A 19824-nucleotide genomic window follows, 5' to 3' on the forward strand; every position below is an offset into this window, starting at 1 on the left:
TAGCATTGCTTAGATCTAGCCAGATAAATATGTTTAATCACAGCTTTAAAACTTTAAGGAAAGCTGCTCCCCCTTCCTGGAGAATATGGAGCCTGCCTTTTTGGCCTTTTCTGGAGAACTAACTCCAAGGTTTCCTGAAAGTTTCTCCCACGTGGCTGAAATTCCTCATAAAAGATTTAACAAGCGAGTTTAACAACCTGAATTCTGTAACCCAACCTACTTATATAAATTCATTGCCGACTTCAAAAGCATTGTGAGATAAGTTAGCTGCTGGCATGGAAGAGGCAGGTTTTTTTTAACTCTCAGCATTGAGTTGATGGCCCCGTCTCAAACAGTCATTTTGACTCTTAACAAACTGTTTTGAGCCACCGCCTGGTCTCACCCTGCAGAGGGGCTTGCTGTTTCAGGGTCCTCAGGAAGGGCACGATTTTGGTCATTCCTGGGGTGTCATTAGCAGGTGGTGGTCTGGATGGGGGGTGGAGCCTACTGCAGTGAGGCGGAGCCTACCGCAGTGAACACATTTTACGCAGTGATCACAACTGCTTAGGTGATCAGTTACTAAAGCCATGTGTCTAGACCCATTTGTGCTGTTTAGCTCTGTTCAAATCTCATGATCACTTCTGTGGTTTGTGAGCGACGGCCTCCCTCCTGTCTCTCTCCCCACAGACCTTTCCCCTCCAGCCTCAGGAGCAGGGCAGCTGTTTCACAGGCCCCAACACGGCCATGGTTTGAAGCCCCAGTGCCCTTATGCATGGGAGGTAGTCACGTTAGCCTCACATCAGTTCTGCAAAGCAAACCTCATATCCTTGCGCCTGCCGGCCTTCTGTTTTTTTTTAGCTTTCATTTTGAAAAGCTTTAACAGTTACAGAAGAATTATAAAGCGTTTTTCTGTCACTTTTATCTGGAGATCCCATTTAGCTTTCTCCAGTCAGCCCCATGAGTCCATTAGAAAAAAGGAATTGGACCTTGGTCATACCTTACATACCTCCACTTTCATCGGGAACGGGTCCTCAGGCTTCCCTTGACTTTTATGACCTCGAGGATTACAAGTCAGCTGTTTGGTAGAAGTCTCTCAGTTGGGGCCTGTGCGGTGTGTCTTGGAGGTGAGACCCAGGTGTGGCGTCTTGGATGAAAACACCACAGAAGCAACGCACACATCACAGAAGCGACACACAGTACTCACTTGTCCCCTTACCAGTGGGGTAGCTGTGGTCCTCGATCAGGTGCTGTCTGCCAGGTTTCACCACTCTAAAGTTCCTTTACCCTTTGTGCTAGATGGTTTCTGGGAGAGACTCCGGGACCTCGAGTACCTCATCACACTCCTGCCCTCCAGTGCTTGTGCCCAGTCATGGCTTCTGAGTGACATTTCCCGCTGACGACTGCCCCATGGGATTCTCTTCCCTTTTATTTTTTTTTCCTTGAGACAGAGTCTCCCTCTGTTGCCCAGGCTGGAGTGCAGTGGCACAATCTCGGTTCACTGCACCCTCCACTTCCTGGGTTATCAAGCAATTCTCGTGCCTCAGCTTCCTAAGTAGCTGGGATTACAGGTGTGCACCACCTGTGGGATTTTCTGAGCACCATCCCTTCCATTTTGATTAGTGGCGTTCACTGGAAGGAGGAGCTTGCCCTTCTCCCCACATGTTTGTTCCTTGATTGATTGTGTCAGCATGGGTGGAAAAGCTCCTGTCGGCGTCATTGGGTGACCGTCTGGTTACCTGTTTTGATTTAATGTTCAGATTGTCCCAGATTCGGCCAGTGGAAGCCTTGTCAGGCAGGTCCCCATTGTTCTTTTGAGCACTTCCTTTGCTTTGTCACAAGAGCCTTCTGGCTCAGCTTCTTTTCTCATCACAGCCCTGGAATCTGCATTCTCAGGGGGGCGCTGGTTTCTTTATGGAGCACGGTCTTTAGAAACCGAGGTCTGAGTGTTCAGTGTGCGCTGCAGTCTTGCTGCCTCAGGTGTAGCCCTGCTCCTGGCCCTCCGTGGGCAGAGCTGAAGATGAGTGGCATTCACTGGAATGTCCTCCGTGCACTGGGCATCCCTCCTTGCCCTCCGCATGGCTGGGCCTCCTCCGCACCCTGCACCAGCGCCATCCGTGCACAGACCCCAGCTCCAGCCAGGCCGCCATCTCAATATCTGATGCACATAGTTTTTTTGCGATCCCTTCCCAGGTTAAATCAGGGCTCCCTGAGAGGCAAGCAGGCTTCCTGCAGACATCAATTGGGGCTCTCTGAGGCAGGCGAAAGCACCCTCAGAGAGAGCACCTGCTGGCTTCCCAGGAGGGCAAAGGCTGCCGGGAGGAGGGGGATCCTCCTTCTCCTGGAGTGATGCGTGTCCCTCAGAGACTGGTGCAGCATCCTCTACAGGCCCACACCCTTTGGGTATGCGGCGGATGTCGGGCTCTGGCCATGATTCGGCAACTTGTGTTGCAACCTGTGTTGCAGAAGAGAGTTTCTGGAAGGAATGAGAAAAGACCACCCTTGTTTTCATAGAGCAGGGCCTGTGACGGCCCTCCAGAGTTTGGCTGCCCCTGGAGCACTCTTGTCTGTCTGCAGCTCTGGAGAGGGTCAGGCTCCAGGCCCAGCACTAGTGGCGGGTCGGTGGCAGGGATTATCCAAGGCTCCGGCTTCCACCTGGCAGTCTGGGCCAGCCCCCAGGCTCCCCTCAGCATTAGCTTGGGCTCTGCATGGAGCAGAGCGTGGAAGGGCAATCAGTCTGTGGCCGAAACATCAGCGTTGAGAGCCAGCTTGAAGAGCTAGCTAAAAATTACCTGAATTGTGAATTTGCCCTTTTAAAACCTATCTAAATTGCCAGTCTTCTCCCGCATAGCGCTGTGCTTTGGAAATGTAATTGGTTGTTTCCTTCGGAAAAGGAACATCTGGCAGCTCACCCTCTCATCCTGCAGGATCTGGCTCTCCTGAGTTTGTTTTTTATGACCAGTCTATTACAGGAGAGGCACCAGCTCTGCTAACGCAGGCTGCCGGATGCCCTGGGGCTTGCCTCCTTCATACAACTATTATAGTAAGAAGGATTGCTGCAGTCCTCTTGCTGCCCAGGCACAGCGGCACATCTGGGGCACAGCAGGAGAGGGCCCTTCCTTGATTTTGAGTCTGAAAATTTGGGTTGACAAGGCATTTTGGGTTTTGTCATCATTTTAGTATACATTTGAATGGTCTTTAGCACATCTGCAGAGTTGTGTGACCATCACGTAATTAATTTTAGAATATTTCCATCTTACCAAAAAGAAACCCCATCCGTGCTAGTTGCAGCCTGCCGCCAACCCCGTCCCCGAGCCCTGGTAACTGCTCAACTGCTTTCTGCCTAGTCTGGGCATTTCACAAAAATGGAATCAGATAGCATGTGACCTTTGGGGGTGTCTTTACATTGTCTTTCCTTTAATTTCTTCCAACAATGTTTTTGTTTTGTTTTGTTTGATACAAGGCCTTGCTCTGTCACCCAGGCTGGAGTGCAGTGGTACAATCATAGCTCACTGCAACCTCAAGCTCCCTGGCTCAAGTGACCTTCCCACCTCAACCTCCTGAGTAGCTGGGACTACAAGCATGCACCACCACACCTGGCTAACTTTTTAATTTTTTGTAGAGTTGGAGTCTTGCTCTGTTGCCCAGGGTGATCTCAAGCTCTTGGGCTCAAGCACTCCTCCTGCCTCAGCCTCCCAGAGCACTGGGATTACAGGCATGAGCCACTGCACCTGGTGCTAACAATGTTCTATACTTTCAGTTTGTGAAATGTATTCCCAAATATTTTATTCCTTTTGGTGCTATTGTAAATGGAATTATTTTCTTAATTTTGCTTTTGGCTTGTTCACTGCTAGTGTTTGAAACACAATTGATTTTTGTATATTGATCTTGTGTCCTGTGGCCTGACAAGGGGTAAAGCTTAGCAGGAACACAGGGCCATCTCCAGGAGCCATAATGCCACAGTCTCTGTGCCTTGCCCAGGAACAGACTTGCCTACCTGAGTCACAAGGCCTTTTATGACAATCCTCCCTGTTGTGGATCAGATTAGACCACTGTCCCCAGTCCCCATATGAGCACAGTGGCCGAGACACAGATAAGGGGGTCCTTGTGGACAGGTGGCTGAGCGAGGCCAGGCACTCGAGCCATCCCGGGAGCCCCTGAGTGTTCACCTTTCCCCTCTAGCTTTGTGAATTTGTCAGGCCAGACTCTGGCCTGGGGGAGCCAGCCTCTTCCACACTGACCAGGAGTGCTCCCTCATTGAGACAGGGAAGCTCTGCAGGCACATCTGGAAAGGGAGGCAGGCTCACCATCTGCCACCTTTGACCTTTTCATCACAAAAAACCTGTCTCATTTCCCAGACATCTGTAGTGGTGCCAAGATTCTTCCTGGCCACAGATGTATCCTCTGACTGACAAGCCTTCTAGCAAAGGGAAGCAGAGGCTGGACACCTGAATTCCGTGGTTCCCTGACAATCTCAGGGCCAGGTTCAGGGTCACTGTGCAGATCAGCTCCTGAGCCCACAGCAGATTGCAGCTGGGAGGGTGGCTGATGCCCCACCCGCCCCCATGGTCAGCAACTGGCCCTAAGAGCAGTCATTCCTTCTGCTCCTTCCTCTCCCCTCCTCCAGGCGCTTTCCAGGCCTGCTGGTCAGGTGGGACTTCTGTTGTAAATTGGAGATGTTTTCCCGGGTTCTCCAGGCCCGAGGTCACTGAGACCAAGACCATAGTCCTCTCCTGCCCTTGCCCCCTAGGCCCAGCCCCCGCCCAGACAGCCTACTGTTGATATTTTATCTTGCTTTTAGAGGAAAGGAGCAGTGGCTTCCGGTTGAAGCCACCAACGCTGATCCACGGCCAGGCCCCCAGTGCAGGTAGGTCACCTACCTCCCTGAGGCAGCGGGGGTGGCTTTCTGACACTCTTCAGACCTCTGCTCAGCCACACTAGGACACTGCGGGCTCATCCTGCTTTCTAGAAAGGTCATTTGTGATCTGATCCATGAGCCCTGGAAAGCTCCTTTAAAGAGAGGCTATCTAAGCAGGGAGGCTGGGACCCCTGACTGTGAGCCCTGTGTGCTTAGAAGAGTGGGCGTGGCAGCACGGGAGCAGGCTAGGCTTGGAGTGCATTGGACGGGCTCCATGCCCAGCAATAGCGCACTTGGTTCAGCCTAGCTGTGCTGAGTGTTCTGGCCCCCGCATACCACGGTGTTCGCCCCAGTTAGCAGGCTGGCTGCATTCCAGCGGTGCACTGCTAGTGAGGCTGCCAGGGATGCTGCACAGGGCAAACACATTCCCTCGTGGTCCTTGTCCCATCTGTGTTTGGCAAAGGGACTTCCTCAGCGTGGCTGTTTTGAAAAACAGGTGCAAAATTTGCCTGTACATGACCCCACACCGAGTCCTGAGCCTCCAGGGAGCCGCCTGGGAATTCACTGCTCCCCTCTCACTGTCTCTACTTGACTGTTGAGGCCAGCTCTCAGAGAACAGGTGTCCCTCGACCCCCCTGTCAACGTTACTGTGCTAGCTGGATTAATTCACAGACATGATCAGTTACTGGGAATTTCACTTAATCATATATGAAAATAACAATAGCCAGATCTGCCTGTCAGGTTATAAAAAAAGAACAAAACCTCAAGTTTTTTTTTTTTAAAATGCTTCCCTGCAAAGTCTAGCCTGCAAGGGGTGTGGAATAGGTTGTGAGGGATCAGTCTCTGAAGTGCCTGGGAGTAGGCAGGGGTCTGCGGGCACTGGGAAGGCCACCTTCTGTTCCCAGGTCTGCCAAGCCAGAAGCCCAAGGAACAGCAGCGGAGCGTGCTTCGCCCGGCAGTGTTACAAGCCCCGCAGCCAAAGGCGCTGTCCCAGACGGGTAAGAAACGGCAACCCTGGCACCCAGGCTCAGACGGCAAAGTAGAGCGTTCCTAAAGTCGCACCCAGGACAGTGGTATCTCGACAGAGGTGACTGCTGAATGCACCAGAAATACAAAGAGATCAGGGAAGATGATCCTTTAAATCACCCCCAGCTGCCTCCAGCCCTAAGCCTCCTGAGCCCTGACAACGGAGGAGTGAGAGGCGGTTCCACAGCTTCCTCACAGCTCTCGGCCAAGTGCAACTGTGTGGGTGAAATGTGCTTTGTTCATTCACTGCCTTCATAAAAGCAGGCCAGCTCCTGCGAATGAGATTATCCCTGTGTGTTTGCAGATAGAACTTCAGCCTCAGTCTTCACAAGTTCTCTTTAAAAACTTGAAAGGTCATCTTTTTTCTTAATTTCTTTTAATTTTTTTTAGAGATGGGGTCTTGCTTTGTCACCCAGGCTGGAGTGCAGTGGTGCAGTCATAGCTCCCTGCAGCCTCGAACTCCTGGCCTCAAGTGATCGTCTCACCTCTCAGCCTCCCAAGTAGCTGGGACAAGTGTGCACCACCATACCCAGCTCATTTGTTTTATCTTATTTTATTTTAGAAATGGGGACTTGCTGTGTTGCCTAGGCTGGTCTGAAACTCCTGGTCCCAGGCAGTCTTCCCACATCAGCCTCCCAAAGCACTGGGACCACAGGCGTAAGCCACGGTGCCCGGCAAGTTTCTCTTCTTTGTTTGTTTCTCTTATTTTTTTAATCCAGGAATTTTGGCTCTTTATAGAGAAACCAGGTCCTTCCTTAAAAAGGACATGTGTGCTGTGGGCTTCACCGTGGGAGGGCCCTAGACTAGACGGGGCCCAGCCCCTCGGCTACATGAGTAGGGGTGGGAGGGCCACCAAACACCTGTGATTCCCCACTTCCTTCCCTCCCGCAGTCCCCAGCAGTGGCACCAATGGGGTCAGCCTCCCAGCCGACTGCACGGGGGCAGTGCCAGCAGCATCCCCTGACAACCCTGCACGGAGAAGTCCTTCCGAAGCTGCCGATGAGGTGCGTGCACTTGAGGTCAGTGGGTCCTGGGTCAGGGGAACGCTGCGTTCTGGGCCCCTTGGGAGCGGGAGGACCACCTTCCCAGCACTCTGTGGAGTCCAGGGGCTGTCACCTGTTCCCAGCAGTTTCCACCTGGGCCTGTTGTAAGGCTGTCTGGATTTGCTCAGTGGACTCCTTGAATAACAGTACCTGACAAACCAAATAACTAGATTCCCAAGGGTGGTCTTGCTGGGTCAGTCAGAAGAAGAGGGCCTCCCAGGCAAGTTCTGCTGGAAGGGCCTGCTGCCCCAGGCTGACCACCACATGTCTGAAGGGAGTGATTCTTGAGGCGCTACCAGAACCCCTGCGCTCTGGGGAGTCACTAGGGCCTGAGGAGCGGCTGTCGCTGATGGATGTCTTGCAGCGTTTTACATGAGGAACGTCTCCCCTCTCTGTGTCCACACACAGACCACCTCTGAGACTCCTATATGTGTGGTTCCAGTTGAAAAATTTGCCTTGGAAGTCATCTCAGAAATGGTTCATTTAGGCTGGGCACAGTGGCTCACTCTTGCAATTGCAGCACCTTGGGAGGCCGAGGCAGGTGGATTGCTTGAGGCCAGGAGTTCAAAACCAGCCTGGGCAACATAGCAAGACCCTGTCTGTACAAAAAATACACAAATTAGCCAGGCCTGGTAGCATGTACCTGTAGTCCCAGCTACTCAGGAGGCTAAGGCTGGAGGATTGCTTGAGCCCAGGAGATGGAGGCTGCAACGAGCCAAGGTCATGCCATGGCACTCCAGCCTAGGCGACAGAGCCATACCCTGCCTCAAAAAATAAAGAGTTCCATTTAAGTGAGGGTATGTATTGGATTATATGGGCCAAAAACTGTGTGTTTCAAACCCACTGTGAAATAAGGGCCGTTGATGAAGTGCCTCCTTTGAAGTTAGCAGAGTTGGATTTGAAGTCAGAGACCACATGGTGTCTTCTGTGTAAAAGCCAGATTGGATCTGTGTGTTTATTTTCTGCTCTATCCGTGTCCATGGCCTGCGGCAATCTCCAGTAGATGTTCTGGCTCAAAGGGTGAAAATGGCTGTCCACAAATAAATTTTAAAACATCCCCAAGCCCTCCTTCAAACCTGTTTGCTGAATTAGAAGTAGTGATCACTTTCACCACATACTACGGCTCGGAAGCTTTGACTGCTGGGGTCTCTCAAGCAGATCAGGTGTACAGCTCTGAGTTGGAGAAGGACCTAGAAGTGACCCAGCCCGTCCTGCCCTCTCCCAGTGTCCTCACTCGTCCCCGACAGTGAGCACACAGGCTGCCCTGGGAGCACCAGCTACCAAGAGCTTGCCCCTCGCTTGAGAGGCCTCACTCTGTCCCTCTTCCTGCCAGTCCGAGCCCCTCTTTAGCTGTGCACACAGTTGGTTCCTAATCATTGAGCCCAGAAGTCGTGATTTGCTGTCTTCCCTCCAGCAGGCTGGGCAGCCCCAGTAGCTAAAGTTAATCCTGGAACCCCATGGTCCACTGGCTGCCATTCCCAGCTCCTGCGTCTGGCTCCAAAGCCACTGCTCCATGTGGGTCTGGGGTGGAGCCACACAAGCCACACCCACGATGCTCTCTGACAACACCCAGTGCTGTTGAGATTCGCAGGACTCGGCTTGTGTATCCTTCTCTGGCCCTGCAGCAGGAGCCTGGGCTTTTCCAAGCCACCCACAGACATGGCACACACTGCCCATCAGGACCATGAGCTAAGTGAGGCATCTCCTCTAAATGGGGCTTAGATGTCGGGAGCGAACCATGAGGAAACTTCTGGTACTGTCTTTGGGAAAGTGGGGAAGAGGCTTTCCCTCCCACCCCACACACACATAGAGTCTGAGACCAGTGACAGGCCTCGGGATTTGATAATCAGTTTAAGTGAGTCCTCTAAGCAGGCCCCAACAGGACACAGACATACGCTGTGGTCAGAAACATTTTGCTGTTTGCCTGCCCCATCTCAGGTGACTGTGAGCTTTGCCCATCCGCAATGAGCACCAGTCAGTGTGAGCAGGGGTCACACAGTGCACAAAGCCAAGAGCCAGGGATGTATCCCCCACGGTCTGTAGGCGGCCCCAGTGGGGCTGAGGATTAGCCCATCCTCTGAAGACTCTCAGGTTGCCAAACACGGTGTGTGTTTAATTTTAAAAAGCCACGTTCACTCTTGCACAGGCACAAAGATGCAGTGTGGAGTCAGCAACAGCAGAGTTTCTAGAGAGCACAGTAGAGAAACATTTAAACTCTTCACTTTCTTCACAGTTGGACCCTCAACTCTGTGATCTGCTGATTCTGGGCCTGGCATTGTAACTCCAGGCTTCCCTGCCCACTGGACACGCTGAGCTGGTCAGAAGCTGCCTGCAGCCTTTCTTGCCTCCAAGTTCATGGTTGTCAGGTCCCTTCACAGCACCTCCCAGGAAAACGCTCCCTGCCTCACGTTCATGACCACTGTACACATGCCCAGAGACCCCAGAGATCTGCCAAAAGCCTTTTAAAATTTCTTTTCAGATTTGTACAACACCTTTTTAATCGTGGTACAAGAGAAACATATACAAGTTACTAGCAACTCCATATTCCATTATTTCAAGATAAATGCATTTGGTCTTAGGATATTTAGTTACAAAAGTCATGCCTGCATGTTGAAAATATTTACGCAATATGGAAATCCTAGAATGTAACAAGTGGAAGCCACGATTCAGCTAAGAGGCCCCCGGGCAACCTCTGTCAGTAGTTTGAATTCTCTCTCCCGGCTTATTTTCCTGGGCATTCCTCAACACACACGCGCACACACTTGGGACTGGGTTTGCTTTTTTTTATTTTTTTATTTAATTTTTTTTTTTTTTTGAAACGGAGTTTCGCTCTTGTTACCCAGGCTGGAGTGCAATGGCGCGATCTCGGCTCACCGCAACCTCTGCCTCCTGGGTTCAGGCAATTCTCCTGCCTCAGCCTCCTGAGTAGCTGGGATTACAGGCACACGCCACCATGCCCAGCTAATTTTTTGTATTTTTTAGTAGAGACGGGGTTTCACCATGTTGACCAGGATGGTCTCGATCTCTTGACCTCGTGATCCACCCGCCTCGGCCTCCCAAAGTGCTGGGATTACAGGCGTGAGCCACCGCGCCCGGCCCGGGTTTGCTTTAATAGAAATGGAATCACATTTCCATGTCCCACAAGCTGCTCTTCTCTGATCCGTGTGTTGTGTATATCAGAGGCCTACTTCCCGTCATAGCCTAAATTATTTAGTTCCTCAGCTAATGATGAGCATCCATGGCATTTCCTGTCCTCTGTGGGCACTAAGGGTTCTGCAGGGCACAGGCGTCTTTTTGTTTGTTTGGAGACAGGTTCTTGCTCTGTCACCCGGACTGGAGTGCAGTGGTACGATCTCAGCTCCCTGCAACTCCTAGGCTCAAGCAGTCCTCCTGTCTCAGCCTCCTGAGTAGCTGGGACTGCAGGCACCTGCAGACGAGACGTGTGGAGTCTGTGATCTGGTGTGGGATTGCTGGGCTTCCATCTGGGCTAAGCATGGCACTGGTTTTGATGACTGTTTTGTATTCATTTTTGATAGGAGAAAGAGCCCCAGAAAAATGAGTCCAGCAATGCCTCTGAAGAGGAAGCCTGTGAGAAAAAAGACCCTGCCACACAACAAGCCTTTGTATTTGGGCAGAACTTGAGGGACAGAGTTAAGGTATGTCAGCTGTTGAACCAGTACTTTGACTATTTTTAGGCCTTCCCCAGGTTAAATAGAGGAAAGTCAGTAGATTTGCCTTTTAACGGGGGAGGGGAGCATGGGACAAAGAAGGTATTAGCGAGGCAGCCCTATGGCTCACGGCACAGTCAGCTGCCGGTGTGCGTGTGCCGATGTGGGGTGGCGTGGTCAGCTGCCGGTGTGCGTGTGCCGATGTGGGGTGGCGTGGTCAGTTGCCGGTGTGCGTGTGCCGATGTGGGGTGGCGTGGTCAGCTGCCGGTGTGCGTGTGCCGATGTGGGGTGGCGTGGTCAGCTGCCGGTGTGCGTGTGCCAATGTGTGGCGTGGTCAGCTGCCGGTGTGCGTGTGCCAATGTGGGGTGGCATGGTCAGCTGCCGGTGTGCGTGTGCCGATGTGTGGTGTGGTCAGCTGCCGGTGTGCGTGTGCCGATGTGGGGTGGCGTGGTCAGCTGCCGGTGTGCGTGTGCCGATGTGGGGTGGCGTGGTCAGCTGCCGGTGTGCATGTGCCGATGTGGGGTGGCGTGGTCAGCTGCCGGTGTGCGTGTGCCGATGTGGGGTGGCGTGGTCAGCTGCTGGTGTGCGTGTGCCGATGTGGGGTCACGTGGTCAGCTGCTGGTGTGCGTGTGCCGATGTGGGGTGGTGTGGTCAGCTGCCGGTGTGCGTGTGCCGATGTGGAGTGGTGTGGTCAGCTGCTGGTGTGCATGTACCGATGTGTGGCATGGTCAGCTGCTGGTGTGCGTGTGCCGATGTGGGGTGGTGTGGTCAGCTGCTGGTGTGCGTGTGCCAATGGGTGGCGTGGTCACCTGCTGGTGTGCATGTGCCGATGTGTGGCGTGGTCAGCTGCTGGTGTGTGTGTGCTGATGTGGGGTGGTGTGGTCAGCTGCTGGTGTGCATGTGCCGATGTGGGGTGACGTGGTCAGCTGCTGGTGTGGGGTGATGTGGTCAGCTGCCTCCACTCACCCAGTGCTCCTGACATCTGACAACCACAGATATCCCCAGACATTGCCAGTATTCCCTGTGGAGCAGAATTGCCCCCATTAACAACTGTCACCTTTTTTTTTTTTTTTAAGTGAGGCAGGATTGGGTGACGACACAGTCTTCCTGAAAAGAAGCAAAGTGTCTGCCACCTCCTGGCTGCCTTCCAGGCATGTGGGCCTAGTCTGGAGATTGTAGGGTGGGGAGAGGCTGACAATGGTCAGGAACAGTGACCCTGGACCCTGATCACGTCCCAGTGATACGGGACGACCAGGGCCAGCCAGCGCCACCTTTCCCAGCCACAGACATGGAATGTTCTTTGGGATCTCTAGCAGCTCCACTGGCAAGAAGCTGCTTTCAAAGCCTGAGAGGCGGTATCGATGGCTGTATCTAGAGACATTTGTGTTTGTCACAAGTGGGAGGTGCTCCTGGAGGCCAGGAATGCCACTCCTCCCCTTGCAGTGCCCAGGACAGCCACACCACAAGGAATAATCCAGGCCCAATGTCAGTATGTCAGTAGTGTCAACGTGGAGGACCCTGAAATAAACGAAAACCTCTCTAGCATGCAGAAAGCACTGGCTTGTGTTTTCCACTTTCCCTCTGTTGCTTATTGCCCAGCAGAAGCCCAAGTCGAGAAGCATGGAAAGTCGGTGTTGCTGTCGTCATGGCTTTAAGCCAAAATAGAGTTCCTCAGTGGCTTCTCCCTCCAAGGAGGAAGGGAGGGCAAGAGGCAGGAAGGGCTTGGCCCATGGAGCTCAGGCCCCATGGAGTCTCTGCCTGGAGTCTGGGGCAACAGCTGCTTAGAAATTGGTGGGGTCCACTTCTTGCGGAAGTCAGAGACTTGTGTGGGCTTTGCAGTCTCAGTCAAATCCCAGCCTCTCCTTTCAGGGCAAATGTATGTGAGCCATAGATTCTATTTTTGGAGATGGAGTCTTGCTGTGTCGCCCAGGCTGGAATGCAGTGGCATGATCTCTGCTCACTGCAACCTCCACCTCCTGGGTTCAAGTGATTGTTCTGGCTCAGCCTCCTGAGTAGCTGGGATTACAGGCACCCATTACCACACCCAGCTAATTTTTTGCATTTTTAGTAGAGACAGGCTTTCTCCATGTTGGACAGGCTGGTCTCCAATTCCTGACCTCCTGCCTCAGCCTCCCAAAGTTCTGAGATTACAGGCATGAGCCACTGTGCCCGGCCAGAGCCGTGGTTTCTTAACCCTCTGAGCCTCTGCTTCCTTGTTGGTCAAACAGGGTCTCTTAAGATCCCCTTCCTGGGCCTTGGGAGGATTAAAGCAGATCATGCATTTGACAGACTCAGCATAGCAGCTGGGAGGGAAGAAGCCCTCAAGAAATGCTGCTTCTATTGTGTTCATAGTAAACCCCCAAATCCCAGCTTTGAAATGCTCTGTGTTCTTGGTGCAGAAGCGTTGACGGAGAGGCCAGCTTAGGCGTGGTTTTATAACAAGGTAGAAAAGACTCCTTGAAGCTTCGGGAGCTCTCTTCCATCTTAACTGTTTAAAACTTTTTTTTTTGACATGGAATTTCGCTCTTGTTGCCCAGGCTGGAGTGCAATGGTGCAATCTTGGCTCACTGCAACCTCCGCCTCCCGGGTTCAAGTGATTCTCCTGCCTTAGCCTTCCAAGTAGCTGGGATTACAGGCATGAGCCACCATGCCTGGCTAATTTTTGTATTTTTAGTAGAGACGGAGTTTTTCCATGTTGATCAGGCCGGTCTCGAACTCCCAACCTCAGGTGATCTGCCCACCTCAGCCTCCCAAAGTGCTGAGATAACAGGCGTGAGCCACCGCGCTGGTCTCTTCCATCTTAACTCTTTTTTTTTGAGACGGAGTTTCACTCTTGTTACCCAGGCTGGAGTGCAATGGCGCAACCTCGGCTCACCGCAACCTCCGCCTCCTGGGTTCAGGCAATTCTCCTGCCTCAGCCTCCTGAGTAGCTGGAATTACAGGCACGCGCCACCATGCCCAGCTAATTTTTTGTATTTTTATTAGAGACGGGATTTCACCAGGTTGACCAGGATGGTCTTGATCTCTTGACCTCGTAATCCACCCGCCTTGGCCTCCCAAAGTGCTGGGATTACAGACGGAGCCACCGCGCCCAGCCTCATCTTAACTCTTAAAAAGTGGTGGAGTTGATTACAGCCCTGCCCCCCAGCACATGCATGGGTGCACACACAGGTGCATACAGGAGAGGGTTCATGTCTCTGAGTAGCACCGTGCAGCTCAGGGGCGCTGCAGATGCTGAGCCGTGGAGCTCCAGGCTCCCGCCCCTCCCTGAGTACTAAGCGCTCCATCTCATTCCCAGCTGATTAATGAGAACGCGGACGAAGCTGACATGGAGAATGCTGGACACCCCACCACAGACACACCAACCGCAACAAACTATTTCCTTCAGTATATCAGTTCCAGGTGTGTATCTCGGGCCCCACGGCCAGCCTGGTGTGGGGACGCAGGCGGCCACAAGGGTCTCTGCCACAGAGGGGTCTGTGGGTCCAGTACCTGACTCAGGCCTGGTATCCAGTTGCCCTCGGGCCCCTCTCTCTTATTCGGGCACAACTGTGGTTGGGCCAGGGGTGGGCCTTGTCCTGGGATTCACTGGACGCCTGAAACAGGACCAGAGTTCTGTGGGGTTGTCCAGGGGCCCATGGAGGATACAGCCCAGCTCTTGGGGTGCACTTTGTCATGCAGACCTCATGCCCAGAGTGGAATAGAGCCAGGGGTGATTCAGGTGCCTCCTTACCCTGGGTTTGGGCACCTGGGGCAAAGACTTTAGCATGACCTTGATTAACATGCCTGGGGGTGATGCTACCCACAGCCCAGCTGCCCCTCCAGGTGTCTCAGAAGAAAGTGTGTCCTGTCTGGGAGATGGATGGAAAGAGCAGGTGGAGGTGGCTTCCCTCATGCTATGGGGCCCCTCCCTCAGGGTGAGCTAAGGGTTCACGTTTCCAATGGCACAGGGAGGCATGTGGCTTTCTGCCTCCGACATGCCAGCCCATCTGCAGTGGGCGACGCCCCTCCGCTGTGCCCTCTGCGTCAGTGTGTGCACGTGTGCACTCCATTGGTGCCCACACATTTGCCTGGCCACATTCCCACATGACACCCCCCCACTCACTGCACGTCTTCTTTTCAGTTTAGAGAATTCAACCAATAGTGCCGATGCCTCCAGCAACAAATTCGTATTTGGCCAGAATATGAGTGAGCGAGTTTTGGTGAGTGGCTGTGTTGGGACTGTTCTTGGGGACCAGAGGTTCTCGGCACCAGCCCCAGGTTGAGGGGATATGAAGAGTGGGGCTGCCTCATTGTCCTGTGTGAGATAAGAATGCCCTCGATAGCAAGTGAGAGAGAGAAGACCCCACTCAGACTCGATGTGAAGACCGGCCAGGGCCATTGGCTGCCCAGGAGCCAGCGTTCGCTCTTCTTGGCTCCTCCCTACTGACCTGGGCTAGCTTCATCCCAAGATGGGCTTCCCTGGAGGCTACAGGGCCCTGCTGGCAGTCGGGGTCCACGCTTCCTCTCCACCAGGCCAACTGACAAAAGTCCTGTGGGACGCGGCCAGCTGTGCCAGTGGACAGGGCTGCTGGCCTCCCTGCTCCTGAGAACATAACTTCAGCCAATGTCTTGGGTATAGGAAAGGCCCATCTCCGTTCCCAAGAGCCCAGCCAGCCTGGGAGAGGGTTTTAGAATGGCTTGCTTACCTCTTTACACGTGTTCATTTTTCTTCCCAATTGCACCCAGCTCCGCTGTGACTGTGTGCCGGCCTGCCCTGAGCCACCTGGTCATTCCAGCTCGGTCTCGGGTCTACGCTTCCTTCATGGCCACACTGCCCTTTTTCTATTTCATGAAATACTCAAAAGTCTTGCCTCACCCAGACCGAGTGACCAGTGTGGCCTGAGGGGACTGTCAGCCGGTGGCACTCACCTCTTGTTGACACCTGAGGGGCCACATACAGAGCTCCTAGGCAGTTCAGGCTGTCACTGGGAGCGGGCAGGAGTGCTTGGGGCAGCATGGTGTTGGGGGCCAGGCAGAGAGGTGCTCAGAGCTACCCCTGAAGGACCACACAAGCGCCTCTTCCTCATATGCCTTTGTGTCCCTGCAGAGCTTTCCAAAATTAAATGAGGTCAGTTCAGATGCCAACAGGGAAAATGCAGCTGCCGAGTCGGGGTCCGAGTCCTCATCCCAAGAGGCCACCCCTGAGAAGGGTATGTTACCGTGCCACCGCTGCACGGGGCTTATGGTGGGTCATCATGGGGGATGATGAGGGGACACTGGGTCCATCCACACCCCCAGCCAGGAGGGATGAGGGGCCCGACTCCCGCAGCAGCAACAACCACACGTGAACCAGCTACTAAAGCAGGGGCATGACCTCCAGGGCCCTGCCTTGCAGTGAGCAGAGAGAGGGGTTTGTGATAAAGAACTGGAGGGCCCATGTTGTCGCCTTGCAGCTGTGGGGAGGGGAGGGAGCCGCAGGCAGCTGGCGTGGAGGAGTCCCTCACTGTCCCCCTGTCCTCTGCTCAGCGGGAACACAGGAGTCTAGGGCCACACTTGGCAACCCCCAGATGGTCTCCCTGCAGCTTCTAAGGCCCTGTTCCTGGCTGTGACTACTGTCCACTCGGGTGGACAGCTGATGTCCTTGAGACCAGAACCAGCCCTCTCATCTCCTGTGAGCTTACACTCTCCCCTCGCCAAATAATCAGTCAGTCTTGTTTAGTCAATAACTTTTCAGAGTCCCTGGCCGAGTCGGCGGCCGCCTACACCAAGGCAACGGCGCGGAAGTGTTTGTTGGAAAAAGTGGAAGTCATCACCGGGGAGGAGGCGGAGAGCAACGTGTTACAGGTGAGGGGCCGGCCCCTCCTCGGTGGGCCTAGGTCCTCATGCACCTGGGGGTCCAACCCCAAGTGTTGGGCCCACATCCTTCGAGCACACAGGCCTCCCCCTGAGGTGACAGGGGCCACTGGCCCCACGCTCTGGAACTTTGTTGGTGGCACTTGTGGAGAGCTTAGGCTTAGAACGCTTCTTGCATGGCTTTGTTTTCAGAGGAGGATAATCTATTTGAAACATTCTTTGTTTTGTTTTTTTTAATTTTTTTTTGAGACAGGGTCTTACTCTGTTGCCCAGGCTGGAGTGCATTGGTGCGATCTTAGCTCACCACAACCTTTGCTTCCTGGGTTCAAGGGATTCCCATGCCTCGGTCTCCTGAGTAGCTGGGATTACATGTGTGTACCACCACGCCAGGCTTATTTTTTTATTTTTAGTAGAGACGGTTTCACCATGTTGGCCAGGCTGGTCTCAAAGTCCTGACCTCATGTGATCCTCCTGCCTTGGCCTCCCAAAGTGCTGGGATTACAGCGTTAGCCACTGCGCCTGGGCAGAGACATTCTTGGTGCTTCAGGGAATGACAGAGACTGTCACAACAAACATCTTTTTTCACCCAGGGCTGGCAACTGCAATTATTTGTCACCTGGCATCCTGTGGTGTCTTCGTAGGGAAAAAATCAGGTGCAGCCAGAGCTTCCATCCCACTGACCCCCGTCGGCGTCCCCACTTCCCGAGGTGTGGCCTCGGGAGGGTGTGGTGGGGTGGCTTTGCTGGGCAGCATCCATCTGCTTCCTCTCCTTTGACACATAAGCAAGTGTCTGTCTGTAAACCAGGTGGCGTATTGTGGGGTTTTAAGAGCGCTGTTCTTTTTTCCCACTTACCATGTTTTGATCTGTTCATATTGGAAGAGATTGCCTTAGGGGGATACGTGGAAAGCCATGCAGGGATATCTGCCCCATATTTTTTTTGTTTGTATATACAAAAGCACTGTATCGAAATACAATACACATGCTGTATAATCCCCCCTTTTAAAGCATACAATTCCGTGGTTTCTAGTATATTCACGGATTTGGACAACTTTCACCACAATCTAATGTAGAACATTTTTGCCCCCAAAAAGAACACTGTCCCATTCCCCCAGAAAGAGCACTGTCCCCCTCGCAGTCACTCCTCCTCCTCCCTCAGCCTCCTGGACATTTCTTATGAATGGCAACACACTATGCTGCCTTTTGTGTCTGGCTTCTCATCGAGCCAGAGCTTCGTCCACGCTGCAGCTGGGGTCGGAGCCTCATTCTTTCTGAGGACTGAGTGATAGGCACTGTGGGGACGGGCCCTGTGTGCCAGCTCCTTCCTCGTTGTGACTTGGCTGGCTTCTCATCTTTGGCTTTTGTGAATGAGGCTGCTGTGCGGATCCATGTGCAATGTGTGAACATGAGCAAATGTTCATTTCTCTTGGGTAGATACTGAGGAATGGAATTGCTCGGGCATATGGTAATTCCTTGTTGAGCATTTTGAGGAGCCGCCAGACTCTCTTCCACAGCAGTGGGCCATGCGCTCCCCACCGGCAGTGTGTGAGGGTTCCGGCTTCCCCACGTGGGTGCATCCATCCTAGAGTGCGCAGAGAGGCTTCTCACTTAGTAATTTCAGATACCCCTTTTACACCATAAAGCCTGTTCTAGCTTGAGGGCAGGACAAAAACTGACTAAGGTGGTCCCCAGGCCATCGGCTGGCCCTGGCAGTCCACACAGGCTAAAGGGTGACTCGGGATGCGGCTGCAGCAGGACACCAGCTGGGTCCCTGCTCACTGGCGGCCGCTGTGTTCCAGATGCAGTGCAAGCTGTTTGTCTTCGACAAGGCCTCACAGTCCTGGGTGGAGAGAGGCCGGGGGCTGCTCAGACTCAATGACATGGCGTCCACCGACGACGGCACGCTACAGTCCCGACTAGGTGAGCTGCAGAGGGCAGGGGCTGTGGCTGGGTCCCCATGGGGAGGGTTGGGGACTCTGCAGTTCCAAAGGGAATAAAGGGGGAGGTCCTGACCCTGCCCTTGTGAGTGTCAATGGGCAAAGTCAGTTCCCCCATGAGAGCTGCCCCCCAAACCTACTCCCTGCACACAGCCCTCAACACCACCTCACACACTGGCTCTAGCTTCCAGTTCGTCCATGACCCTATTAGTGTCAAAAGACAAAAGTCTATGGAAGTGTTTAGACTGGTTTTCTGACAGTAAAAGTGCCAGGTTTATGATAGAAAGGAAAAAGAAGTCAAACATCAAGTCTAATCTCTTGATAAAGAGAAATTGTGGCCATTGCAGTGGCTCATGCCTCTCATCCCAGCACTTTTGGAGGCTGAGGCAGGTGGATCACCTGAAGTCAGGAGTTCAATACCAGCCTGGCTGACATTGTGAAACCCCTGTCTCTACTAAAAATACAAAAATTAGCCAGGCATGGTGACACACGTCTGTAATCCCAGCTACTCAGGAGGCTGAGGCAGGAGAATTGCTTGAACCTGGGAGGCAGAGGTTTCAGTGAGCTGAGATCACGCCACTGTACTCCAGCCTGGGCAACAGATCGAAACTCCATCTCAAAAATAAAAATAATACTGTTTTATGAAAAAGTTCTATTTTAATATTCCATTGATAGTCAATAGGCTTTTCCCTATTGGTGGACATTTAGCTTGGAGTACCTGCATACACACCCACTTAGGGAAATCAGCCTGTGTGTGTGCACATTTGAAACATGGACATGTCTTGTTTTTCTTCTAAAGGTGGTTTCACTCCATCACCCAGGCTGGAGTGCAGTGGCGTGATCGTAGCCTCAAATTCCTGGGCTCAGGTGATCCTCCCACCTCAGCTTCCTGAGTAGCTGGGACTACAGATGTACACCACCATGTCTGGCTAATTCTTTTTATTTTTGTCTTGGGGTCTCCCTATGTTGCCCAGGCTGGTCTTGAGCTCCTGGCCTCAAACAGTCCTCCCGCCCCAGCCTCCCAAAGCCCTGGAATTATAGGTGTGAGCCACTGTACCAGAACCATCCTTTTATCATAAATGTGGGTTTCAGGCCCAGCAGACACTCAGGTGTCCCTCTTCAAGGGTGGCGTTCATGCACCTTGACTCAGAAACACTGCCCTGGTCAGAACAGACAGGGGTGTCCTTGTGGGCTGGGACTGCTCTTTTGTTCCCCATGGATGTCTTGTTGTGTTTTTCCTTTTTTCTCATGGAAATGTTCAAATGTGGGTGAAAGGAGGGGGCATGGAGCCCTGAACCCCTAGGTCATGCCCTCTGCTGGGGTCATTAGCCTGTAGCCCCGTGGCAGCAGTGCCCTCCCCGGCCTCAGGGAAAGCAAGATCACCCCCATCTTTCTCCCGCTAGGCCTCTGGGGTGGGCACCTGGGCTCAGGGAGACAAGTTTCTGACCCTCTCCAGGCCTGGTCTAGTGGGGAGAGGTGGCCG

General features: G+C 53.1%; 1 protein-coding gene across 17 annotated transcripts in view; it reads left to right on the forward strand.

Annotated features, from left to right (window-relative positions):
- RANBP3 (RAN binding protein 3) overlaps positions 1-19824 on the forward strand; it is a 60792-nt gene that overhangs the window by 38991 nt on the left and 1977 nt on the right. For 12 of the 17 annotated variants that reach the window (XM_012436062.2, XM_012436063.2, XM_012436069.2 and 9 more), the window contains 9 exons: positions 4778-4843; positions 5740-5832; positions 6752-6879; positions 10440-10559; positions 13870-13973; positions 14695-14773; positions 15661-15763; positions 16288-16397; positions 18204-18324. In XM_012436062.2, the coding sequence (XP_012291485.2) occupies positions 4778-4843; positions 5740-5832; positions 6752-6879; positions 10440-10559; positions 13870-13973; positions 14695-14773; positions 15661-15763; positions 16288-16397; positions 18204-18324 (924 nt within the window). The remainder of the gene's footprint in view (positions 1-4777; positions 4844-5739; positions 5833-6751; positions 6880-10439; positions 10560-13869; positions 13974-14694; positions 14774-15660; positions 15764-16287; positions 16398-18203; positions 18325-19824) is intronic. The other 5 variants (XM_012436064.2, XM_012436071.2, XM_012436059.3 and 2 more) reach the window with 1 other exon arrangement.

The sequence above is a fragment of the Aotus nancymaae genome, unplaced genomic scaffold, assembly GCF_030222135.1.
Source record: "Aotus nancymaae isolate 86718 unplaced genomic scaffold, 86718_ANA_hifiasm-v0.15.2.pri h1tg000028l, whole genome shotgun sequence".
In the NCBI taxonomy this organism is placed as follows: Eukaryota; Metazoa; Chordata; class Mammalia; order Primates; family Aotidae; genus Aotus; species Aotus nancymaae.